Source organism: Coffea arabica, chromosome 6e (genome assembly GCF_036785885.1).
Source record: "Coffea arabica cultivar ET-39 chromosome 6e, Coffea Arabica ET-39 HiFi, whole genome shotgun sequence".
In the NCBI taxonomy this organism is placed as follows: domain Eukaryota; kingdom Viridiplantae; phylum Streptophyta; class Magnoliopsida; order Gentianales; family Rubiaceae; genus Coffea; species Coffea arabica.
In genome coordinates, this window is record NC_092321.1 from 7,752,835 (window position 1) to 7,778,898 (window position 26,064).

Sequence of the window (26,064 nt, forward strand, 5' to 3'; positions counted from 1 at the left end):
TTGAATAAAATGATTGAAAAACAAAAATATTTAATTTGAGGATATGATTATGGCTTTATTATTATTTTTTTTGCTCAATATTCAATTAACTTCTACTGATGGAAAGATGGTTGCACCAGATGATAAGATGGAAGGAATCGTAAATAGAAGAAGATATGAAATTTAAGAATTTTCACTTAAAAAAAAAGTGTTGAGGGAATTGTTGGTAGTCATTGGTAGCACGATAAAAGGTGTAGACACGGCTTTGACCATGTCAAAGTTCGAGTACTTTTTCTTTTCTACTGCTAATAAAACCATCCAGTTTTCCCTGCTGTAGCACGATGCTCATGAAAGTTTCAACCACATTTCTTGGTGCAAAATTGAGGTGCAATGACGTGTAGTTAAGGAAAAGACAAAGTAAGAAAAAGTTTAATGGAGCCCATTTCAGAAGTTAACTGCCCCGGATGAATTTCCCGACTCACTGCCTGAGTATTACTTTTGAGTTAGTGAATTGTGATCGACATTCACTTCACAGTAATGTCCATTACTTACAAATACAAGCAATGAGTTGGAACTCATTGATCTCTTGTTTCTTGCGTATTGTCACTTGAGAAGGTTGGATTCGTTTTAGTTAAACCAATCCAAATTTTCTTCCGAAAAGCTTTCTTTATCTGCAGTTCGATGGCACACGTAAACGAGTTCAAACAAATTCTGAGATGATCGACTGGGTACCATACTTGCTACAGGAAGTCAAAACTTCATAGCTAGCAGCTAGCTATAGTCGTCGCATATATCGTACAACAATTTCAGTGAGATTTTTCAACAGGCTGATGTGTTATCCATTATGGAAATTAAGCAGCTTCAGAGTACTTGCGGAGGAGGTCAGCAACAATAACATCCGCGACGGATGCCATCGCAGTAGATGCCAGAACAGATTAATTATTTGACCAAAAATGCTGTTGGAAAGAAAGGGAATTTTTTTTGTTACACGCGAAAAGATCGTTCAATGAGGTGCAACATGAATAAAATGACCAGACGATAAATCTAGGGATTAGTATTTTGAACTCCCCAGCCTGATCAGGGGTGTTCTGCAAATGGAAATCCACGCGGCTTCCATTAACCTCTCTGAAATACGTGGATACGGGTGTGTTTGGATAGGAGATTACTATTTGAAATCACTTGATCGCCCCCAACCCTTTCGCGTACCTCTATTGAAACAGTTAATGGTTTCGTGTTCTTTTATCGATTGGTTATTCCTCTCCATTTTTATATCTTTTTTCAATTTTGGTCTCGATTAGTTCACAAGATTGAATGGCAAATTCTCTCTTTGACGCCCCCCTCGATTTGATTGTTTTCCAAGAATGTTGAGCCGCCGGGTATGTAAGTCATATATATGAGAGGAACTTAAAATAAAAGGTGGACTTTTGGTTTTTTTGCACAGGGTTTTGGTCTTGCAGCTAAAATCAAATTTATACATAAGACCAACCAAGATGTATGCCGTCCAACCCGGCCTCAGACTCTTTCTTCTCGACCTATTTCACTCTCTGGTTGCGGTTATTTAAGGCGGTATCCCGAGATTGAATAAGATATTTTAACTGCTTAAACAATTGATGATTGAAGTTAAAAAGTTTTCCCCCACTGCTGCCTACAAGTGTTGATTGAAGTTGTTAGTTGGATGCCCGCATTACTTCAAAGAGCTTAGTTTTAGACAACCACACAGCCCAAAAGAAACTATGACAACAAGTTATGAATCTGCTGTAAAAAAAAAAGGGGGGGTTTGATGTGGGTGCTTGCTTCTTGTCCTATTTGTCGGAGTTGCCTCATTTCATACTCTTATTGATCTTTGCCCGGACAAAATTGCAGGGTCACTACGCGACCGGGGATGCGGCGGAAGGATGTGGATCTCCTGCAGTTGGTAGGAGAAAATGTTTTTTTTTTTTCAAGCCCAAAGGACTTTTGATATTTGGACAAACCTAATCCCCGTGAAAGCCACAAGTTAGTGGTACACAAAGGAGAAAATGAGCTACACAAATAGTTAGTGGTGAGGAATGGCAACTGTAGCGAAACAGGGATCGCCATACAAATAGTTAGTTTGGACGAGAACGAAAAGAACGGGCGATGGCAAGTTGTTGGAGATGATGATGCTGTTGGAAATTAGTAGGAGTTCTTGGAACGATTTTTTACTCTCTTTTTTTTCCATGTTTTCTTTTTGCTTTCCCATTTTCCGTTATTACTTTCACTTTTTCCTAGCATTGTTGCTCCATGGCTTTCAACATTTAATTCCCTTCTCTTTACTTACTATTTTTAATTTTTTTACTTTTATCTATGTTTCGTTATTCAGCTTTGTCCTGAAACAAAATTCATTTTGCAGGGCATACATTCTCCTGGAGCGATTAATTATCAGTAGGGGAAAATGAATTACAGAAGAGATAAAACATCAATAGAGATGCGAAACAAAACATAAACAAACGAAGAACAAGTTTACAACAAGAAATTAATTCGAACTTGCGAAGAACATAAACGTTTCCCATTGTGCTTGGCCCGATAAATAATTTAGCTGTTTCAGCCCCCCCCCCAAGACTAGAGTTCTCCACCAATCCCACCCCCACCTCCACCTCCTCCTCCTCCGCCAAATCCTCCTCCTATCCCACTACCACTGCCAACGCCTATGCTTGAACCCCCACTGCCACCTCCTCCTACTCCTCCAAAGTCTCCGCCAACACCTCCTCCAAATCTTCCACCGCCACTAAATCCTCCACCTCCTACACCGCCCCCACCTCCACCACCTACACCAATTCCTTTGCCAATGCCATCTCCAAATCCTCCTCTTGCACCACCTCCTATAATCCCTGCTGAACCGCCACTACCGGCTCCAGCCCCACCACTTGCACCTCCACCTCCTATGCCTCCTGCTGCACCTCCGCCTCCTATACCCCCTGCTGAACCACCACTACCGGCTCCAGCCCCACCTCCTATTACTCCACCGGTACCACCACCTGCACCTCCACCTCCTGTACCCCCCGCTGAACCACCACTACCGGCACCAGCCCCACCACCTATCCCAGCTCCTATTCCTCCACTGGTACCACCTCCTGCACCTCCACCCCCTATACCCCCACTTGAACCACCTCCAATGGCCCCTCCAATCCCTCCACCCTTACCAGTTCCACCTCCTATTCCTCCACCCGAACCACCCCCAGTGCTACCACCTTTACCAATCCCACCTCCAATACCTCCATCTTTGCCAACACCACCTCCTATACCCCCTGCTGAACCACCACTACCAGCTCCAGCCCCACCTCCTATTCTTCCACTGGTACCACCTCCTGCACCTCCACCCCCTATACCCCCACTTGAACCACCACCGATACCTCCAATAGAACCACCTCCAATGGCCCCGCCAAGCCCTCCACCCTTACCAGTTCCACCTCCTATTCCTCCACCTGAACCACTCCCAGTACCACCACCTTTACCAATCCCACCTCCAATACCTGCACCCTTGCCAATGCTACCTCCAATGCCTCCACCCTTGCCAACGCCACCTCCTATTCCGCCACCCGAACCACCTCCAATGCCTCCACTCTTACCAATCCCACCTCCAATGCCTCCAGGACCACCACCTTTACCAATCCCACCTCCTATTCCGCCACCCTTGCCAACGCCACTTCCTATTCCGCCACCCGAACCACCTCCAATGCCTCCACCCTTGCCAACGCCACCTCCTATTTTGCCACCCGAACCACCTCCAATGCCCCCACCAGAACCACCTCCAATGCCTCCACCCTTGCCAATGCCACCTCCTATTTCCCCACTCGAACCACCTCCAATGCCTCCACTCTTACCAATCCCACCTCCTACTCCGCCACCCGAACCACCTCCAGCACCACCACCTTTACCAATCCCACCTCCTATTCCGCCACCCTTGCCAACGCCACTTCCTATTCCGCCACCCGAACCACCTCCAATGCCTCCACCCTTGCCAACGCCACCTCCTATTTTGCCACCCGAACCACCTCCAATGCCCCCACCAGAACCACCTCCAATGCCTCCACCCTTGCCAATGCCACCTCCTATTTCGCCACTCGAACCACCTCCAATGCCTCCACTCTTACCAATCCCACCTCCTACTCCGCCACCCGAACCACCTCCAGTACCACCACCTTTACCAATCCCACCTCCTATTCCGCCACCCTTGCCAACGCCACTTCCTATTCCGCCACCCGAACCACCTCCAATGCCTCCACCCTTGCCAACGCCACCTCCTATTTTGCCACCCGAACCACCTCCAATGCCCCCACCCGAACCAATGCCACCTCCTATTTCGCCACTCGAACCACCTCCAATGCCTCCACTCTTACCAATCCCACCTCCTACTCCGCCACCCGAACCACCTCCAATGCCTTCACCCTTGCCAACGCCACCTCCTATTTCGCCACCCGAACCACCTCCAATGCCCCCACCAGAACCACCTCCAATGCCTCCACCCTTGCCAATGCCACCTCCTACTCCGCCACCCGAACCACCTCCAGTACCACTACCTTTACCAATCCCACCTCCAATGCCCCCACCCTTGCCAATGCCACCTCCTATTTCGCCACCTGAAACAGTACCACTACCTTTACCAATCCCACCTCCAATGCCCCCACCCTTGCCAATGCCACCTCCTATTTCGCCACTCGATGCACCTCCAATGCCTCCACCCTTACCAATGCCACCTCCTATCCCGTCACTCGAACCACCTCCAATTCCACCACCTTTAGCAGTCCCACCTCCTATTCCGCCACCCGAACCACCGCCAGTACCACCACCTTTACCAATCCCACCTTCAATACCTCCACCCTCGCCAACGCCACCTCCTATTCCGCCACCCGAACCACCGAAATTGAAGGAGTGGCCGAGGCTGTAGCCCTTCGAAATATCACCACCGCCTAGACCCCCATTCCCACTCCAACTAGCAGCAGCAGAGCTACCACCACCAACAAACCATTCTGGTAAATTCTTCTTCACACCCGCTCCCACTTCCACATCGCCGTCATTAATATTCTTTGACTCCCTACTACTCTCTGCATATATTGCGACCGCCAACGTTAAGAACAAAACGAGAACCAGGACAATTAGCCTCTTCCCAACCATGTCAGAATCCTTGCCACTAGTTATACAAGAATCAGTACAATCTAGCTAGCCAGACACGATTAGCTATTTATAGATGAACAAAATGGGGTGATGCTCTGGCGTTAGTTAAGGAGAACACGACGTTACTCTCCACTTCTCAACTAAATATTCTCTTTTCCATCCAACTTGTTATTCCCTACTTGTTCGCTTTTATGGCAATTGTACATAAGAAGCCAAACAAGGGAAACCATAAACTATTCTAAAAAAAAGGTTAGGGGTTGACGGGGCAACGATCCTTGAACAAATTCATTGCCTGCTGTGATCAGTATTGTGCTCTTTACAACAAGCATCCGGCTCGCTCAAGTCATGACCAAGTACCCCCTCCGTGCATATACTACTCTACTGTACCAGTACGTACGTGACTGCTCTAAATAGCGCCGTAGCCAGGCATGTCCATGCTGTTAATATTTGCTATTTGCTGCCGTGTTGGATCATGCATGTCCATGCTGTTAATATTTGCTCCATCTCTTACATCACACGCAACCATGCAAGTATGCATGCAACTAGCTAGCTAGCTAGGGATCATATGATACAAGTCCAATTTCCAATCCTTCATTACTAACTAAATCTCCAGTTTGATCTCATAGACAGAAAATGTTAATGTTTAAGCAATTAATTCAGAATTCAAGATCATCTAAGCGTGGAATGATTCCTTAACTAATTATAAGAGTACACACACACACGCATTTAATTCATCTGTGTGTGTGTGTGGAGAAAGGTTTGCATTTAATTAATTCATCATGCATGAGAAAGGATCGAACTGACTACTACAAAAAGCTTGTGAATCGATCAGTTCACTGTACATAGCTTTGCCTGGCAGAGCATATGACGAGTTGGATGGGAAGGAGGAGACACCACAAATCTCGATTTATAATATATCAGAATCACGGACCCCGGACTTGATTCACTGGTTCAGTACCGAATGAACTACTGGGCGGCGGCGCGTACATATCCTTCTTTTCTGAGGGAGCGAGGGAGGGGATCGGAAAATTTGGCACAAAACCAAGAAGTTTAGTTACTGTTGATGTCGGTAACACTTTCCTTGTCAAGATACGGGGTTGAAAAGTTTCCATTTTCTATCGTTACTATTCACCAGAAAAATTATAAGTGCAAATTTCTTTTCACCTTTTTCCGCAAAAAATTAATCTGATAAATACGTTATACCATATTCTGGATTCAATTGATTATTAGATCAATTTTAACTTGAACTATAGTTTCATTTTCATGTAGTCTTGATCTCTTTTTTCTTCTCTAAGCCAATGAAAAGTCCTTCTCAGAATTTGTGAACTTATCAAATGTTAATAAGTATTCTGTCTAACTTTTGAATTTGTTTAATTTGTCTTTATCCAATATTTATAATCCAAATAGAATTGTTGCTCATATTTCATTACAAGCGTGTCGCCTTTTTGTATACCGGTCCGAGTTTTTCCTGAGGTTAAATGGACGGGGGGTTTGGTGTCTAAAAGGGAAACTTGTATACCCTCCTGTTCTTTTGTCTGCAAATCTTTCAGGCAATCCGATCGTGACCTGTTGTGCCAGAAGACTTTGATCATCGATGTCAGGTTATATAGTAACAACAATGGAAGTAACTTTACAATTTTTGGTACCAAAATATATTATTATTCACAGCCAAGGCATTATTATTCTTTTGCTTTTTGGGTGCATTCCAAAAAGAACATGTCTTGAATACTTTTCAACCAAAGTACTACTCCCTCCCTCCCTCCTTTTGTTAGTTTTGTTTTCCTTTTTTGTATGTCCCAAGTTGTAATTCACTTTCCCATTAAGCAATGTAGTAATCTTTCAAATTGTCTAAAATACCCTTATTAAATATCTTGTTATTAATACATTGTTATTAAATACTAACCCACTACATTGAATACATTGAGCTTTTCCAATACATAGATAAATGAAAAGTCTATCTTTGTTATTTATTGGCACTATTGGCGGTAATTGAAACAATCAGGGTGCACTATTGGCGGTAACTGATATTTATTGGCACCATTAGCTGTAACTGATATTAATTGGCACTCTTCGTGATTAGCATAAGGGTATTTTAGGAAATTATTAATCTAAATTTATGTTTCCAACCAAATTAATTACACTTTTTTAATCTGTGTGAAAAAAAAATCAAGACTAACAAAACGGGACGGAGGGAGTAATATTTTTGACGTTTTTAGAAATGTTTGCAAATACAGGCATCGGCACAAGCTAAGTTTCCTATTCGAAACCAATACTACTATTTAATGAAAGTGTAAAATAACAAATTGTATATATAGATAAGAATAGATATATGCCTGCTTAGGATATATAGCTCTTGCAAAATTGTATTCCCCGAAGGAAAATAATTAAGTGGACTTTCATGATATCCGAAAATAATAATAAAAGCATCAGTTTGCTTTTATTCCATCGTAGCAATTTTGTGATTTTGGTTCAAATACTTGAGTCCCCTATTTTATCTTTCTCAATTGTAAAGTTAAAAAATATCTTTTAATTTTTTTTTTAAAAAAAAGAAAGATATTTTTGTAAAAAGCATACCCAGTGGCAAGTCACCCACTGCACCCAATGGAAAAATACTTGTAAAATAGCAAATCCTATACGCCAGTCAAAAGCTTACGTCATCTTCTGTCTATCATCCTTCCTGATTTATCCCTTTCCCCGCCTTTCACTGATCCTCAAAACCCTAATCAAAACCTCAAAAAATTGATATGATATTCGAGGCTTACATAAAATTAGTTTCTTCCTCTTTTCTTATCTAATCTAAATCTAATCGTTTGAGCAATGGATGATTCCGATGAAGAAGGTCCGTATTTAACAAAGCCCACATTTCGATCAAAGCCAGCAATTCGAAACCCTCACTCTTATCCGCTCAACACCCATTACACCACAAACGACGCCATCTTTGCCCAGGAAGATGACGAATTTGAGGATGACGAAGAAAGCCCACAATTTCAAAATGCTCAAAGCGGGTATTATTATCAATCTTTCTATGAGGATGAGCCCAAGCGAAGCAAAAAGAAAAGAAAGTTGGAATCTTTGGTCCCAAATTACGAGCTTGCCCCTCGCGCTGGGCTGAATGCACCAAAAGGTTCCAATCTTGGTGGTGGGAGCTCGAGGGATTCCTGGAATGAAGAGGAGAGCTTTGTGCTGTTGGAGGTTTGGGGGGAGAGGTATTTGGAGCTGGGGAGGAGGAGTTTGAGGGCTGAGGATTGGGCTGAGCTGGCCGAGAAAGTCTCCGAGATGAGTGGAAGGGAGAGGAATGAGATGGAGTGCAGGAATCAATTGGATGTATTAAAGCAGAAATACAAGAAAGAGCGGGCGAAAATGGAGAAAGTTGGAGGTGGATTCTTGAGCAAGTGGGTGTTTTTTAAGAAAATGGATGTGTTATTGAATCTGAGGATGAGAGGGCATGTTGGGTTGGGTTGTGGGGTTGATTCTGGGGAGTACGTGTTTATGAATCCGCGGGTGTATTTGGATAAGTCTAATGTGTTGGATGAGATGAGGGATAGTCCTGGAGTGTCTGATGAGGAGAATGAGGAGGAAGAGGAGGGTTTGGGACTAGGGAAGGACGAGGAGGATGGAGAATCGGCTAGACTGTTGGCTGACTCGATTCAGAGGTTTGGAGAGATTTATGAGAAGATTGAGAGTAGTAAGAGGAGACAAATGATGGAGCTGGAGAAGATGAGGAGAGATTTTCAGAGGGACTTGGAGTTGCAAAAGAAGCAGATAGTTGAGAGGGCACAGGCTGAGATTGCTAAAATAAGAGAAGGGGTTGAAGAGGAGGATGATGACGAGGAAGAAGATGATGACGAGGAGGAGGAAGATGATGACGATGTTCAGAATGAGAATATCCAGGTGTGATACAGGTAATGCTCAGCAAATCACTCAGGTGTGCCTGATTAAATACTATTGTCTACAAGGCTTCTACATGTGTTAGTATAAGAGTGTGGATGAGTGTTGCTTTGACACTACCTATTCAGTTCCTGTTTGCCTGCTGCTAGTTTTTGATTATTTGGAAACTTTAGTACCTTTTCTATCGATAGTTGTATGCATGTAAGAGTTGTGCTTGGCATTAAACTGTAATCTTCATTAATTGAAGCTGATTGCTTTTCTATTTGTTCCAAGTTGGAAAAATCCTATACGGCCTATGAAAAGACTTGAACTTTGTCTTCTCAAAATCAATACTCCTTTGACAAGTGGTCTGTTGCATATGATTTCCAAGCCTGTTTCGTTGTGTACCATAGAATTTTGTCTGATCAAATTATTGATCAGAATCAATTCCTCTGCCGTAGTAAAGATTGAAGTTCAGAGAATTTTTTTTGTGGTTCTTTTCTTCCTTTTTTTTTTGACAATTCTCTAGTAAAACCTTTTCTTTTTCATATAATTAACTCTTCCGAAAGGGAAGAATATCTTACGAAGATAAAGAGATGAAGTTGTTAGGTTGATTACAAATTGTAGAAAATTCAAAATTCTACTTTCTATAGTTTTTTGCTGCTATTATGAGGGCAATGAGTTGGGCATCAATATCAGAAGAGGAGAAGTTGAAATGTCAATTCCTCCTGGCATTGTCTCTATGATGTACTCGTCATGAAATTTAGGGATATTGATGACCAGTCTTAGCTTTAGAGAAAGAATTGCTTGAGGTTTCAGCATAGCAAGTTATATTTGTACAGGGTTGTAAGCTTGTCAAATATTGAACTACCCTTGTAAAAGAGCAATCTGGAATGATCAGGGTCATCGGATGTCTTGCACCTTTAATCTTTTTTGTTTTTATAGGCATAAGATTGTCTTTAGTTTAAATTAACAATATGAGAAGGTTCCTTATTGTCTTTGAAATTTTTGGATTAGTTTTGGTGCAATGATGCTCAAAACCTTGTAGTAAATTGGTAGCTTTTCTGTATCTTTATCACAAAAAGTCTGTTTAAAAAGTACACTTGTTTATGCAGTTTATGTGCAGCGCTGTGAGGTAATCTGCTCATTGTGATCAAACACATAATTGCAGCATCACCAATTAAGTGTTGCTTTTGTCCTACTAAGACTTCACCTGATATTTAAATTTTCAAAGACCAGTTTCATGTTGAAAGGACACGCATATGACTGTACTTATTCTATTTGCAGGAGGGAGAGCGTTTATGAGAAATGAAGGTCATTGGAACCGAAAATCACCCTTCTACTGGACTTCAGCATCGATGGCCAACTGCCAGAGTGGTTGTTTTGGGAAAGTTTTGGCTCTTTTTGAGTACCTCGCCATATACCTTTTGTTTCTTTTTTGGTGCAAGGGTAATTTGCAATTACTCCATCTTGCAAGTATGACAATGAATTTCTGTATCTACTGTTAGGGTTTAGTATGAAATCTGGTATTTTTGGTTAGGTACAGTAGCTTTCTATTCTCTATCTACCTAATTACCCCAACATGTTAGCTCAATTTTGTTTTTCACCAGCATCTACTTCTTGTTTGATATGAAACAATAAAATGGGAATCTATGTGAAAACACATTCTTGATCGCCTTATTATATGTCATACATTAAACTATCAAAATACTGTAACATTTTTCCAGGTGATGGGCAGCCCAAATGGATTTGCACCACTGGCAATATTCTGTTCCTACTTGACTTTTATCAGCACATTCTCGTCAGAATTAAAGCCTCACTCACATCTTATGAAGGGAACTCATTTGTTGCCCATCAGCACCATTAAGATGTGCATCATTAGCCGTTTCCTTTTCTTTGTATTACCCTATTTATCTACGTTGTAATTTAACGTCTGACAAATTCAAGTTTATCACACAGAAACTGGTCATGCTACAAACAAATGCAAAAAGTTTAACTCGATTCTGATCTGTTATCATTCTCTTTCAAATGGTTTGGTTGCGCAGCTTTGGGTAACGGCATAAACACAACTGGTTGGGCATGATAATTTCTTTGGTTTGATAACTTTCTACTTTCTCTTAAATAAAATAACACTGCATTGAAAATCTAACGAACAAAATAGATCCAATCCTAGATACATTTGGCTGGATCAATCAACCAGCGTAAAAAATGGAACATGGTAAAATGAATTCCCAACTACGGTGCACCAGGAAATAGTTCGTCCTTGAGTGACGGAGCAATCCACTGTATCTGAACATAGGTTATCTCCCACAGGTCATCACCTTCTTTGGGAATTAACAACTCGTTTTCCTTCATTATTGAGATAATCCTTTTTAGTAAATCTGGTATTACCTCTTGCATATCTGATTTGCCATACCCTCCCAAATCTGCCTTCATGCACGTATCCATTCTTCGCAACAGTCCCATCCAGAAAGGCCTAAAATGAGGACTTTCTGATATCGGTTTCAAAAGCTGCGAATAAACTTCCACTAAGACCTCCATTGCACGCTTCAAACTTCCTTCCATGCTTCGAGTTTCTCTTTCTGCATTCTCCCTCCTTGAATATTCCAGCATCTTCTCGTGTATATCATCAACCATGGCAAAGATCAAGCTGTTAAAACAGTAAATACAGTTTGCCGGTGTAAAACACAGTTCCTCAGCCAGGATGAAGCTTCTCTGAAGAGAAATGACCGCATGGTTTCTCACTTCTTCTCTCCTGGCTAAGCATGTCCTTCGAAGGGCTTCACCTAGTTTGACAAATAAGTTCATGATGAAGCTGGCAGAGCTGCCTGATCTTGCAGTGTCTTCCGTGGAAGAGGTGCTTGCGTTGCTTCCCGTACTAACATTGCTACCCGGATCTGAGTACCCACTTCTAAACCACTGAACCAACAATTTCACTGAATCAGACATGAGGTCCATAATTTTTATGTTCTTTTCCACTGGACTATTCTTGAGTGCAACAAAACCAAATGCACATTCAATACAGGAGGCATAGTTAGTCCGCGATATGTGCATTCCATCAGACATCAAATTGATAAGTGACTCAACTCCTTGATCATATGTTTCAGGATGACGTCCAGTGACTGACAACAAATGCAGGACTGTCTTCCATCCTAGGCTACTCTGCAAATTTGCAGGGTACTCGTTCAGGATTCTGCTCACCGACTTTACTAGAAACTCTGAGCAAGTGTCAAGAATTTCTTTTTCCAACTTCCACATTAGATTTATGGATTTAAAGATGAGTTCCTCAGAGACTTTATCAAGTTGATATGCAGAAAGGATCTTGAGGCAGATTTTCATCTGAGCTACAATGGCCTTTTCTGCAAATGGGATTGGTGAAAACAGAGGAAATTGGGCAACTCCAAGCAGATAATCATGGTAGTGAGGCCAAAAGGTTGAGAATCTGTGCATATTAACACAAGAAATGATGACAATCAAATCCCAGCAGAATGCTACAGTTTCTTCCTCCTCAACAGGAGTGCTGAACTTTTGGCCTTTCCCAGCTGATGCATATATAAGAGCACGCCCAAGATTCAGTAATGATTCATCGGGTAAACTTGAACTGGTGGTGAAAATGTTTTCAATATGGCATTGCTGGATAATGTTTTGATTCTGTTCAAATTCACTGACTCCAAGGTTTAGAGATTCTTCCACGCTCTCCAATGATAAGAAGTGTGAAAATCGACCAATTAAGCCAGAGGAACGGCGTATATGGTTGAATTTTGTATTACGGGTTGAAATAGATGCTGCTGACTCATTTTTATCATGCTTCGTTCCAATAGATGCATCTGAAGCAATTTCAAATTCGACAACAGATTGTGGAAGTAACTTAAGCCTTCTGAGTTTCAACAAGCACTCAACAATAGTTCTCCAACTTCCTCGAAGGGAATTTTTGAAAGTGTTTGCAATAGTGAAAACTGCAAGTGTCGCCATCCTTGGCTTCATATCATTGCTGAAAGCATACAGGGTTTCTTCTGCTGATGCATAAGGATTGAGCAAGGTAGTGAATTTGCAAAACGAACAAATAAGCTCATCAAGATTGTCTTCTAATTCATATTGAGCTATTCTAGCTATTGCAAACAATAACTCAATGCATTCATGGAGAATTTCCTCTTCTTCAGTTTGCTCAAAAATTGCTGCAAGAGTTGCAACTGAGGGTCCAGCAATAGCAGCAAACATATCTCTTCCTAATCGACGATCAAAATTACACAATACATATGGCTTCATGAGTTTGGCTCGGTTGACTAGCTGAATCCATCTACTCGGATTCATTTCTACAGGTGTACCTGATTGACCAAAGAGTGTGATCGCTTTGGATGATATAGAATGAAAAAGCTCAGATAAATATTCTCTAGGGAGATCACTTCCGCCATTGATTTCTCGATTGTTCCTGATGAATTCCTCTTCTGTCATCTTTTTCTTAACTTGCGGGTTGTGTTGATCAGTGTTCAGCATGATGAGAGAATAGCAAAGAACAAACACGGCATCCTTGCTCACAAAAAGTTCCGAGGACTGCTGATCATAAAATCTTTCTGAAAATGCTTCAAGTATTCTGTGAATCTTCTGAGACTCTCCCGGTAATCTGAAAGTCTCCAAATAATTCCGTAAAGCTGAATCCAATATCATACCTGTAAATACAAATGTATTTGTAAATTCATTGAGGACTTGAATATGGAATTCATCAGGATCACCAAGATAATCCCCAATCAAGGTCTTGTCAAGTCTTGGGGTGAAACGGAAAAACAAAGCGAAGGCTTTTGGATCAGGAGGATCAGGGATTAAGTGAGAAATTTTCAGATACTCCAACCCTTTCTTGTCATCTTGATTGAAGTGATTTCCAGCAATGAGTAGCTTCTTCTTTTGTGCCTTTCTTACTCTAACAAAGGTCACCCAATCCTCTAGACCATCATCTTTTGAAATCTCCTCCCAGAAAGGTGTATACTCAGTGATTTCAACTGGATATGGTCCAGAAGGGCTTGTATCATCTTCCTTATCAACGTTCTCTGCAATGTTATGAATGACAAGTACAAGGCCTTCAAATGCTTGGACCTGTAAACTTGTCAAAGGGCCACCAGTTGGGAATGCATGCTTGCAAAGCAACCTGCCTATTTCTTCAAACGCATTCCCAAAAATAGGATCACAATCATAATTCACATAGACTTCGTTTATGAAGGCAGATTGCCGACAGAAATTCACGATTGCTTCAGTTGCAAGTTCTTGGAGTTGGGGAGAGCTTCCAAGATTTGCAGCTCTGAACAAAACAAATGAGAAGAAAGCTTCTAATTGTGGACGAACGGACCTGCAATTGGCCGAGGCATTTCGGTTAATTATTGATTGACCTTTATAGAAGCCCAGGAATTAAGTTTGTGCTTGATTTGGATATGCTAACCTGCGAAGGAAGTGGTAGATATTCAGAACAGTACTGCAGATCATTGACAAAACTAGTGGGCTTGAGTACGTCCCGTAGTATATTAAATGGTGAAATAAGTCATCTTGGACCATCCTCAAAAGCTTTGGGTGCTTACCTATGCTGTCACCACTCAATTCTATCGCAGAATTGATCAAAGCCAAGGCAAAAAGCTGAACGTCTCCATCAGTTGTTTGAGCATGCAAAACCTCTGACTCTGCAATATCAACCACATTAAGTAAAGAGCATAAGAATTGAAAGATATCCACAGCCGAGCGAATTCCAAACCCCGAATCCAAATTGCTATCTTCTGTATCTGATTCAGAGTTCTCCCAATCATTCACCTCAATATCTGGCAACCGATAATATATTATTTGGATCAGTTCCTGCATTGTGTACCTTGCACTGCGCTGAAGCAAGTTGCCACGATGGGCCGACTGTTGGACAACCTGAAAGCATGTATTGACCACAGTACAAACTGCATGATCAGTGAGCAAAACAGAAGCTTTATGCCTCATAACAGCAGTCAAGACGTGCAAAATTCTCATCATGACAGCCTCCTCAGAAACAGGATCAGTTTTCTCCAGGCGACAAGCCGTGATTGCAGTCACAGTTGCATCCATAACATCTTTAGCCCCAGGAGTCTTCTCATCAAATATATCAAGCCTGAGGATCTTCAGGATGGATGAAAGAGCCACCCCCGTTGCTGCTGCAGGAATGTCATCGCTTTGTATTACATCAAGAAAAGGTGACAGGTAGAGAGACGGATCAATCTTCCGCCATTCTTGCTCAGTATTGAAGATGAGTGACCTTAATGATTTTAAAGATTGGAGTATCGTGGAATCATAATTTTCTTCAGAAGGGTGGTGAAATTGGGGGTTTGCTTCAGGTATTCGTCGAATCACAGCTAGAACAGCTCCAACCTCGGCATTCAACATGCAAGACAATCCCAGCTCCTTTCTTTTTATCTTAGTCATGTTGTTGTTGTTTTCTCCTTCTTGCTGATCTTCCATTAATCCTGTTTTGCAGATTTAGTGCTGATAAAACATCTCTTGTAGTTCGAAAAACGGTTTGGAAATAATGGTGGTGACAGGGATGTGTCTTGTTAAGTCAGCGGATGAAGTTACTTCTTTAACCATGTAGATCAATTGTGTAAAGGACTAAGGATGCATTGTGAAATGTTAGAAAGATAGGCGGAATGTTTGCTAAAGAAATGGCTGTGATAATTCACTGAAGTTATTATTTGGTTTGTATGGTTAAAACTGCGTGCTTTGAATATGTCTGCCACCGACCTCTCCTAATCTTTTTCCTTCTTCTGTTACACTTGGCAATAAATTATGTATGTTAATGCATATAATCAATTAAGCATGAATTATTACCGATTTTTTTGTATGTAAATTGGAGATTGTTTCGAACAGTCAATTAGTTCAGATTAGATATAGTTTACTAATTTGTGTACTGTTTTGGTTCATTGTACCTTCCTTATTAATTGTAAATCTAACCTATGAATAGAGATGCTGTTCGATTGCAAAGATAATAATGAAACGTAGACAATTTCTCTCAATCTCTGATGTTTTGTAACCAGATATTTTTCATCTCAGTGATCTTCATTCATATAAAAGTGGTGTGACTTACTAAAGATAAATGTGAATATATATATATTTATAGAAGTTTTTTTTCGCGTCCTAAAGGACTAAGGAGGAGAGGACGTAATTGCGCTTTGATCTGTTTTTCAACTGAAAAATTATCATCACGATTGGCCCACAATAATTTGTCGTCGATTGGCCCATTACTGTTGCCGCATTTAGGATTTCTTCTTTTGCGTTACTTTTGGTCGCCTTTGAGATATTAGACAAATGAAGAAGGAAACTTTGTGACAATGACCAGCATGCCATGCAGCAGAAACAAATTCAAGAAACTTTGTGCTACCGGCATTCGAGTTTGCCTCTGTCCTCTTTGTACATCCATCCGGCATCCTTCCTCACGGCTACACATTGGAAACAAATATTCAACGAGTCACTCAGCATGTACGAATTAGTTTTAAAAATGATGGAAACATTCCTGTGCAAGTCAAAATAAACAGAGAGTTTCTTCTACTGTTGTGTTAAATATTTTTAATTGCTCCCATTTTCTTTGAGCTCTTGAGCTCGTGCCACAAGCAAAACAATGTATCAAACTTATCGTCAGAATCAGTCTCAGGTGCCCTGGATATCGCCAGCAGAGTTTTGAGCCACTGTTCATGCAGGGTAGAGAAGTTAGCCCTTTGTTCGCTTGACTTGAAACTTTCTCCTATTAACTTCTTCATGATTTGAGCAGCCCCTGAAGCACTTTCAACAACCATCTCAGGGACCCCAGCCATTTTCGCCACTTGCATACCATAGCTCTCAGGACATGGTCCAGAAGCTAGCCTATATAGAAAAATCAGTTCCTGCTCACCCGGAGATGACTTCTTGGACTTCAGCTTAAAAGAGCAGGCCATATGTTGCAGTGAAACACGAGGATGAGAAGCAAATTCCTTCGTGAGAGGATGATAATGTGTAGCAAATAACAAACGGCAGTTCACTGTTTCAACAAGATAACGGAATACCTAGACAAAATTGGAAAGATATTACAAATAACAAGTCAGCCACAGTAAAATAATTTACAGTAACAGATAACTAGATCTAAAACCAGCTCCAATTTAAATTTTCAACAACAGAATCATTTGCAGTCAACTTTTAAAGTTTCAGGCTCTGAGCAACATCAAATCACCAAATTTTTCATTTCTTTTTAATGTCATAGTCCCAGGTCACTACCATTTAGAGTCAACTTAAGATTGTTAACAAAGAATATTTTGCAGTTTACTTTGTCTTGAGAATATAAAAGCAAGATTTATTGCAGCTGGTAAGCTAAATAGCAAGTGAAAATGAATCTCACAGCATATGCAATTGCATAGCCATCAAATGTGCTAGTTCCTCGACCCAATTCATCAAGGAGGACAAGGGAATCTTGTGTGGCAGTTTGTAACACTGCTGCTGTCTCAGTACATTCAATAAGAAAGGTACCTACAAAACAATCAAAGTGCATCATGCATTGTAAGAAGCAAGCTTCCTTGTAGAACTGTAGCTACCTTAAGAATATAAAACCAAAAGATAAATTATTAGACCAACAAAATAAACTTTCAGATTAATGATCAAGAACAACTCAATCAAGAATCAAGTAGAGTCCAATTGCAGAGCATACTCTCGCCTGTCATAATTCTATCAGTGGCTCCAAGCCGTGTAAATATGATGTCCACAAGTGAAAGGACACAAGTCTGACAAGGCACAAAACAGCCCAGCTGCAAAGTACAAATTTTAGGCAAAGAAGCAAAATCAGCAAAAATTAAACATCAGGATAGCAAGGAAATCAAGCATATTTTAGTTGACAAACAGTAGGGAAAAGAAAGTTGAACCTGAGCTAGTATAACAGTTAAACAAGTTGCACGTATAAGGGTTGACTTCCCACCCATATTAGGTCCAGTCAAAAGCAAAGTACAGGGATTATAAATACTATTGTTGCCCCCAAGATGCATGTCGTTCGGAACAGGCAATCCTCCATTCTCACCAAGGGCATACGGATGCCATAAACCTTCAATTGAAAGTATTGGTCCTCCTGTCTCTGAATCTACAGATCTTGAATGAGGTAAAATTTTTGGTCTACACATAGCCCCAGAAGAAAAACTTGTGGTTACAGCAAATGATCTTAGTACATCTAAGCAACTTATAGCATGGATTACTTGAGACCATTGCATAGCCTTCTCTAGGAAAAGTTCCATTAAAATTGATAGTGTTTCAGCACTTGAATCTGTAGCATCATGGTCCTGTCACCATGCAAGGAGAGAAACAAATCAGGCTGCTTATTCTCCTATATGCAATTCATGAAATAAATCCAGCTCATGGGTACAGGAAAAAAATTGCCAAACAGGTAAATTTTAAAATTATCATATTGCAGATAAACACTAAGATGAAGACCAACAAAGAGAATGGGACACACTACTAAATTTTAAAACTTGAAAACCTTGCCTAAATATCAGCAGACACTTCCCCTGTAACATTTCTCCAGAAAAGTAACATTGCATCTTGAGGACCAAAAATTGGAGACCATATCAAAGTATATAGCCCGTGTTATGGAAGATGAAAATTCAGCTAGGTATTCCTACTAAAAGCTACTATATCAATAACTGGCTTCTAAAATTTTTTGACAGTACAGAACACCAAAACTCTACAGATAAAACAAGAAAAAGTAAAGCATATGTACTTCTGAGCACATGCATCCAGCACTCCCACTTTCATAATTCTACAGCAAAAAGATGCCTAATCATGAAGCTATAAGGTAGCAAATAGAAAAATACAGCACAAATCAATTGAAAGCAAGCAGCACAATTCATGGCATGTAAGATGGTCAAAACTTTTGAAGAAAGTTGTGACCTGATAATTGGGAAAGTCACTGTCAATTGCTGCCTCAAATTGTGCAAGAAATTTATCAAGCCCATCATTACCAATTAACAGAGGAAGACAAAGAACTTTTGCTAATGAAGATGTCATAAACCCTTCCTTCTGTAATAGCAATAACAAATCCATTCCAATACGCAGGCCTTTAACAAGTGATCCAAACGCTTTAACCTGCAAGAAGACAAAATTTTGAGTAAACATATTGGTTGAGTACTGAGGATAGATCTTGATTATACAAGGCAAAGATTAGAGAGGATATTTGCCCGTAAACACTACTTGATGAGCACCTAAAACAGACAGTCACTGACCACCCATGATCTCCCCCATTGAGGGAACCAAGTGTCTTTGCACTTTAGCACAAGTCTTAAACGAAAACATTGTCCCTGACAAGGCATTCTCATGACAATGCTTTTTTGATTCCACTGTCTAGAAGATGTGAAAGAATAAATAGCATGAGAACTTAATTTAAGCATTGATGGGGAAAAAGTATTATCATTGACTAGCAACTTCATAAAGACTCAAGCTAACTAGGAATTGCAGTTTGCACTACTGCGTTCTCAGAAATAATATTGCACTGTTCATCAAGAGTTAGCCGAAAAGAAACCACCAATCTTGAGCTACCGATGAAATGATGCAAGTGTGCAGGCACAACAACAAGAGTACATACACAAGCAAAAAAACTTATTGAGAAAGCTTACTCGCTGTTTCAATTTTTTGCTGCCAATCAGTGGCAGCAAGAGCACAGCAGAAGAGTTAATGCTTGCCTTAACACGCCCAAGCAACCTCTCTAAGTCTGGAATCTTGCGAAGATATTGAGCCACAAGTAACATGATATCTGAATGTGCTATAAGCTCCTCAACAACATCAAGCCTGTGATTGATTTTCTCGACATCTCTCAGAGGATGACAGATCCAGTTCCTTAAAAGCCGTTTACCAGATGCAGTGACACAATTGTCAAGATATTTGTACAATGTACCTATATATTAATGTTGCTTAAATTAACATAGGAGGAAGCATAACCTTCAGGTCTTATTTTCTAACATAACTCTTTGATATACACTAAATTATACACGAGCACTTGCCTGCCTGAGCACCATCAGCATTGTTATTAAAAATCTCAAGATTGACAAGTGTCTGCCCATCCATTCTTAGACAACCCTTGTAGAGTTGATACGAGTTAACGTCTCCATTATGTAAAGTGTCATCTAACTGTTCAACAAAATAACTTAATTCAGAACAAAAGACATTGATGTTGAAGGTTGTACTACAAACAACTTTCACAGGCCTACCATCATTCGGGATAAATGGTTAGTGAGTCCTCCAAGAGCACATAACACAAGATCCTGATGCATAATCCCCTCAAGAATGTGATCCCACCTGTTAAGAGATTCTTTGAAGTAACCCTTCAACTGAATGAAGTTTCTCACTTCTGATGCATTACCAAAATCAGCATGCAGAGCTGGAGTCAACATTGATACAGTAGAACCTACAAGCCAAAGTTAAATAGGCTTCTTATCCAAAAGATCCAATCATCAATAACAGCGACCTTTGTAAATAGCCAAAACTAAAGAAAGAGACATCAAGCAGTTTCACTAAAAAGAAAAGTTGTAACTGATAATTGCAGTACAGAAGAATGTGCCAATTTGCTGACGATAACTTAAAAGGTTAAACTGTTGTCACCTGTTAGCGAGTACTTTTTCAATGCTTTCTGTGCCTCTTTGGACAGTCCTATAACAGATTTGAGTAAATGACCATCAGGCTAGGGCTCAGCAAGATTAATATTTCTAACATATGACAGCTTTTTGCCTGGTTTCTAGAAACTCCTTAAAAGAAAAGTAAAAATTGGATGTGAAAGCAATTTAATAGACTTACCTTGACTATCATAGATCACTTCCCTAGGTGACACCTAAAAGTCAAACCAAAAGAAAAAGAAGACCAATCATTCCCACTAAATATTGCACATAGAGCATATAACAGAAAATTAAGACCAAGGAGCATACTTGCATCAACAAAGCCCCCAAAGCTGCATAAGAAGCATCGTCACTGATGGAACCAACCCAAAATTTTAATGCAGCACAGTCGACAAAAGCAAACCCAAAAGAAGTTGAACCATTATCTGGACAAAAGCAATCCTAGATACAGAATGCAGCAAGATGTTAATCATTTCATAATTCTTATTTGCAATGAAACTACCCTATCTAGCTTTACTTGTACAACTTTACCAAATTTGAGAGCTCATGACACATTTTTTCTTACACCATCAGTAAGAACAATATGGTAAAGTACGGAAAGCAAAGAAAAAGTTTTCAAGCCAACCTCTTTTATTGCAAGAAGATGTACAGCATTTGGCCCAATGTTGCCCTCAGTTGTGGTGGATGGTGTGAGAACGCCAATTAGCTTCCTTTGAATAACCTAAAACCAGCATTGTAAGCCATGATTAGATTTGAATGACTATCACCTACAGTTTGCCAGAGACTATACAATGACAGGCACAGGTCCATGTGGATAAAGGAACTGCACAAACACAGGTCCATTTCAAACTTACAGAAGCAGAACCTCTCGATTTTGCTTGTTGTGAGGTCTCCAACTGCTCAACCCGTCCAACTTTGTAGCTTTAAATAAGAAATGACGAGTAAAAAAAAGGACAGGATCAGAATGCAGCAGGAAAACAAATAGGATCTCTACACAAATATATTGATATGAAAGCACCAGTATATCCAGAAATTAGTAAATACTGAATAGATGTTCCACAAGAAAAGAAAACCAATCTGAAAACTAAACAAATCAGGATGCTTGATTTAACGTATTGATACACATTAGCCACAGAACTTGCTTACCAACCCCTTTGACAATTATAAAAGATAAAAGAAGCATAAAACAAGAAATTAGATAGAGTAGAGAATAATGAATAGAGGCCCAATTACCAAAGAAAATTAATATGAAACCACACAAATCAGGATGCTTAAATTAACATATCAATGCACATTGACAACAGGAACTTGCTTACCCACGATCAATCAATTTCTGAACAGCGTCATCAATCCCACTCTCAGATATCCCAACCTAATAGCAGCGCAAAGGATCAGTATAGATATGATATTGAGTAAAACCAAACACCTACCACTGCAAATGCCTCAGAAAACTCTATAACAGGATGACTATAAACTGTAGATCGGGACATTACCTGTCGACATTTACCCACCCCGCTTAATGTCATTTTCCAGTCAAGTTCCTTGTGACCAATTTCAGCATCAAGTTCATAGAGCTCATAAAACTTTCCCTGAAATAGAAATATGAGTGTTTTAAAAGAATATTGCAAAAGACAGGCATGAAGGGCATATTTTTTTTTATCTTCAACAGAGTTCTTCATTCACATATTGCAGAATAAATTCATAAAAAATGGATATAAATTGGAAGCATGATAATCACACAGCAGTATGGCACAAAAATTAGTTTGGACAATCTATAAACCAAAGAATAGCAAGTAATGTAAATCAATCTTATAAATCTAACTGAAGTTAGATGATCCCTGTACCCTACTACAGTTCACTCAGAAGTTACAGATTCTTAATCATTAGTCTTATTTCATTACACAATGAAATCCCACTGGAAATCTCTGATAAGTTATAAACTGAAAGTCTTTGATTTTTGAGAAAGTGCCTAGAATATGAAATTAATCATCAAAAATTTTGAAGTTTAGAAATCATTCAGCAGTCACCCATTTAACCTATTGCAGAAGCTCACCTGTTAGGTGACTCTTTGAAATAAATGAAGTATGACGAATGAATTAGATTCACCAAAAGAAACAAGGAAAAAAAAACATCCTTAGTGCACTGTAATGAAGGTATGGGTTCGAATGGACTGACCACTTTAAAGAAAAGCACCACGTCCATGTATTGACATTTAACTTCCCAATATTGCTTTTGTGATGCCGACATCTTTCTTAGAGCATCTGGTGGTATTAAGAGTGTTCTTTGGTCATATAGAGGATCACCTGGCCTTTTTCCCTTAGCATCCTTGATTCTTGAAGGATGAAGCCATTCAAACTTGCTAGCCATTTCAGAATCCTCTAGATATTTCTTTTCACCATCTAAATCCTGAAGAAATTTCACCCTTTTGGTAGCATTTGACTTGGAGAAACCACTCTTTTGCTCGAAATTACAAATATCATCATGTAACCTTTTTAACCGAGGGACTGAAGGTCGCATGCCTGGCGTGTCTGGTCCAAGAACATCAATGTCATCAGTTCCAACAACCAATGGGCATCCCTCACTTTCTTGCTTTGTTGTCCCATTAGTATGGCAAATACTTTGCCTCCCTATTTGCTTAGAAATCAAGTTTCCATCTTCAAACTCTTTCTGCGACTTAGATTTATCCAGAACAGAACAAATATTGTTTGAGACACTTGCTTCCTTCCTGCCGTTTTGCAGTCAATATGCAATATGTGGGTCATAAGCAGACAAAGAATTTAAATGCTGCTTGGCAAAAAACAAAGGAAAAAGTAAAATAGCTAATTAACGAATTGATATAGTTAACTTTATGCAGTAATGCTACCTAAAAAGAATTGCATTGAGGGTATATAGAAGTTATAGGTCCCTTTCTGTAAACAGTTGAATTTCCTCAATAAGCTAGTGCAACGACTATCAAATGATCTACATTTTTATCAAGATAATCGTAGTAAATTATCGAGTTCATATAGGTTATATACACTGCTACATCTACCTCAAAAGAGAAACAGTTTCTCTTCACCTTCCAAGTACACCAGCTAGTACAACACTTCGGAACGTCACAGTATAGTCGCGAAATAAGAACAAAAATAGTGAATATAGACAGATGTACACTCACGAGTCATTTATCAGACCATATATTCAGAGGCCTATAAAATTACTAATTCAGAGGCCATCAATTTCTTACCGCAAAAGTTTACAAAAGTAGCTACTTAATGCTAGCAACATACAATTAAATTAATTCAACTTTACCAACCTATCATCGATGAGTATTTCAGTTTCATAGTCAAACATTTAAAAGAAAGAAATAAAAAACCAAAAAAAAAAGGGAAAGGAAAAGGAAAAGCATAAGAAACCTACTCATTGCAAGATATTTTCGTAGTATCGAATCTCGCGAACTTGTGCATGATACTGGAGAAGAGCGAATTTTTGCTTCCGCTCTCAATGTCGTTGACGGGGAAAATCTGACGCGGCACTTTTTCCGGCGGAGTATCTGTTCCTCTGACGTCATCAACCGAATCGTCAATTGTGGAGGTAGAAATAGCTTTGGTAAATTCAATACCAGCTCCAATCTGATTCTGATGTTTGGGAGGAAAATGAGGAGCTCGGCCGCCGGAGTTCTGTTGCTCCGCCGACGGTCTTTTGAGAAATGAAAGAATCGACTTCTGACGCTGCATTTTTTTTTCCCCCTGGTTGTCAGCGATTAGGGAGAAGAGGAGAGCCACTGACGATTTTAAATCAGAGAAAGGAGAGAGTGATAAAGAGAATTGGCGCCAAGTTTTGGCTCCGAAATGGGTAACATTTTGGAGGTTCTCAACTGGGCGGTGTATTCGTGGCCGTTCGATTCGTTTTTCGGATTTTACTGTTACCAGTGGCGTGTGGTAGACCGCGGAGAAATTTCCACTTGCCCAGTAACGAGCGTCAGATGGGGAAATTCTAGGGCAATTTGGCTCTTTGAACCAATCCAGCCATCCATCCTTCGAAGGTGTCAATTTAATTATGTACCAGAGAAAAAAAGGAAAAAAAAAAAAAGATGTCAATTTAATTTAGTTTTATACACGTTAACTCTTTTCTGATTGCCTGATTAAGTAGTATTTCATGATATATTAATAAAAGTAAATGGTGTTCCATACCAATTTACGTACGTCTTGAATTAGTCCAGTGCCCTGAAATATCACAAATTACATGTTAATTATATCATTCACACGAGTTTTATATGATTAAACCGAAGTGTAAGTGTATGCTTCACCAAATTACATCATTTCTTTTTATTTGACAATTATTCAGTTTTCAACTATAATGCCATCCAACATGGTACAAACCCGAGAACATTTTGCATCTAGTTGTGTCATTTTAAGCAATAGTCTGAGGCCAATTAGGCAGATTTCCCAATAAGAGTAGTATCAATATCAAAAAATATATATATATATTGTAGAATAACATGTGTTTGCATCTAGGACTAATTGCATTTGTTGGCTTAGGCACGGTTAGGTAGATTAATCTCTTACGAGGCCTATAATCGTTCACTGGGTATAAAGGGGTTAGTTTACAATTTACATCACGACGTAACCTTGATACCCTTTTGCTAAGTTCAAGCTCAGATCCTTGTTTTGTCTTGTATTTGTAATCTTTGATGTGTAATTTTGGAATCCACATGGATGAATATAATTGCATAGAAAGAGATAAACGAAGTAGTAAACTTTTAATCAAGGTTAATTTTGCATGTGTGTGTGTTTAACCTCATGTAATTTCTTGATTATCTTATACAGATAATTGAATAAGGGAAAACTTGTAGAGAAAATACGGAAAACTTTAAAATAATGAAATTTGATTATTTCGAAAGTTATTAGACAATTGATTTTGGTTTGAAATATATTTCTTCTTCTTCTTTTTTTTTCCCTTGGATCAAGTGGAGCCAGAAGTGTAGACCCGACATTAGGAGAACGGAAAGACATATGGTAATTTTTCCTAATGAGGGTAATTTTGCCTTCAAGAATTTTGCAATGTGTATAATCTTCTAGATGTGGACACATTGGCTTTTCCAGAATAATGCAAACGCGTTCTGTGAGCTTCAACTAGGGCTATCAATGAGGGTCAAACTGATTCTGACTCGACCTGTTTGGCCCAAAAGAAAAGGGGTCCAACCACTATAATTTTGGGTTGGGTAGAATTTAGACATACATTCATAACTCGACTAAAATGTGAGTTAAGTTTCGGGTTTTATAGGATCAAATTGATTAGAGCCCGACCCGTTGTTATATATGTGCATGTCTATGTATTCTAATGTATATAACTATAAATATCTTATTTTTAAATACGTAATGTATGAGTAGACTATTAGTAATTAATATTGGTTTTGAAAAGATTTAGATTCATTAAATAATTATATTTAAAGAGAAAACTCTATTAGTATTGACTATTAATCATGTATTATTATTAT

The 26,064-nt window shown here is 39.6% G+C and overlaps 4 protein-coding genes across 5 annotated transcripts; 2 read left to right on the plus strand and 2 right to left on the minus strand.

Moving 5' to 3' along the window:
• Window positions 1–3,310: 3,310 nt before the first annotated feature.
• On the plus strand, window positions 3,311–5,033 carry LOC140010026 (uncharacterized). The gene has a single exon (XM_072056402.1). It carries the CDS (start codon window positions 3,371–3,373, stop codon window positions 4,883–4,885), a length of 1,515 nt encoding a protein of 504 aa, XP_071912503.1. The 5' UTR covers window positions 3,311–3,370; the 3' UTR covers window positions 4,886–5,033.
• Window positions 5,034–7,705: 2,672 nt separating this feature from the next.
• LOC113694544 (trihelix transcription factor ENAP2) lies at window positions 7,706–10,659 on the plus strand. 2 transcript variants are annotated; one of them, XM_072054895.1, is made up of 2 exons: window positions 7,706–9,037; window positions 10,267–10,659. In XM_072054895.1, exon 1 carries the CDS (start codon window positions 7,930–7,932, stop codon window positions 9,007–9,009), a length of 1,080 nt encoding a protein of 359 aa, XP_071910996.1. In that variant the 5' UTR covers window positions 7,706–7,929; the 3' UTR covers window positions 9,010–9,037; window positions 10,267–10,659. The 2 variants fall into 2 exon arrangements, with proteins under 2 accessions (XP_071910996.1, XP_027069180.1); XM_027213379.2 differs by having other exon boundaries at window positions 7,707–9,014.
• A 533-nt stretch (window positions 10,660–11,192) lies between these two features.
• LOC113695788 (ARF guanine-nucleotide exchange factor GNL2-like) lies at window positions 11,193–15,438 on the minus strand. Its single transcript, XM_027214941.2, has 2 exons — window positions 14,408–15,438; window positions 11,193–14,317 (listed from the first exon to the last, which is right to left on the minus strand). Exons 1-2 carry the CDS (start codon window positions 15,436–15,438, stop codon window positions 11,215–11,217), a joined length of 4,134 nt encoding a protein of 1,377 aa, XP_027070742.1. The 3' UTR covers window positions 11,193–11,214.
• An 896-nt stretch (window positions 15,439–16,334) lies between these two features.
• Window positions 16,335–24,582, minus strand: LOC113694809 (DNA mismatch repair protein MSH7-like). The gene is made up of 17 exons (XM_027213689.2): window positions 23,985–24,582; window positions 22,764–23,313; window positions 22,082–22,177; window positions 21,905–21,960; window positions 21,443–21,509; window positions 21,214–21,309; window positions 20,898–21,029; window positions 20,770–20,803; window positions 20,578–20,625; window positions 20,187–20,383; window positions 19,980–20,106; window positions 19,596–19,873; window positions 18,874–19,068; window positions 17,859–18,266; window positions 17,648–17,744; window positions 17,342–17,469; window positions 16,335–17,012 (listed from the first exon to the last, which is right to left on the minus strand). Exons 1-17 carry the CDS (start codon window positions 24,299–24,301, stop codon window positions 16,530–16,532), a joined length of 3,309 nt encoding a protein of 1,102 aa, XP_027069490.2. The 5' UTR covers window positions 24,302–24,582; the 3' UTR covers window positions 16,335–16,529.
• Window positions 24,583–26,064: the final 1,482 nt, after the last annotated feature.

Excerpts from the sequence above, each read along its gene's own strand:
- LOC113694809 (XM_027213689.2), bottom strand. The coding sequence starts at position 24,301 with ATGCAGCGTCAGAAGTCGATTCTTTCATTTCTCAAAAGACCGTCGGCG. Across the intron at positions 21,961-22,081 it reads GGGTGGGTAAATGTCGACAG|GTTGGGATATCTGAGAGTGG; the intron begins GTAATGTCCCGA and ends CGCTGCTATTAG. Across the intron at positions 21,030-21,213 it reads ATCTTCTTGCAATAAAAGAG|GATTGCTTTTGTCCAGATAA; the intron begins GTTGGCTTGAAA and ends TTCTGTATCTAG.
- LOC140010026 (XM_072056402.1), top strand. The coding sequence starts at position 3,371 with ATGGCCCCGCCAAGCCCTCCACCCTTACCAGTTCCACCTCCTATTCCT.
- LOC113695788 (XM_027214941.2), bottom strand. The coding sequence starts at position 15,438 with ATGGAAGATCAGCAAGAAGGAGAAAACAACAACAACATGACTAAGATA. Across the intron at positions 14,318-14,407 it reads ATCTACCACTTCCTTCGCAG|GTCCGTTCGTCCACAATTAG; the intron begins GTTAGCATATCC and ends GGCCAATTGCAG.
- LOC113694544 (XM_072054895.1), top strand. The coding sequence starts at position 7,930 with ATGGATGATTCCGATGAAGAAGGTCCGTATTTAACAAAGCCCACATTT.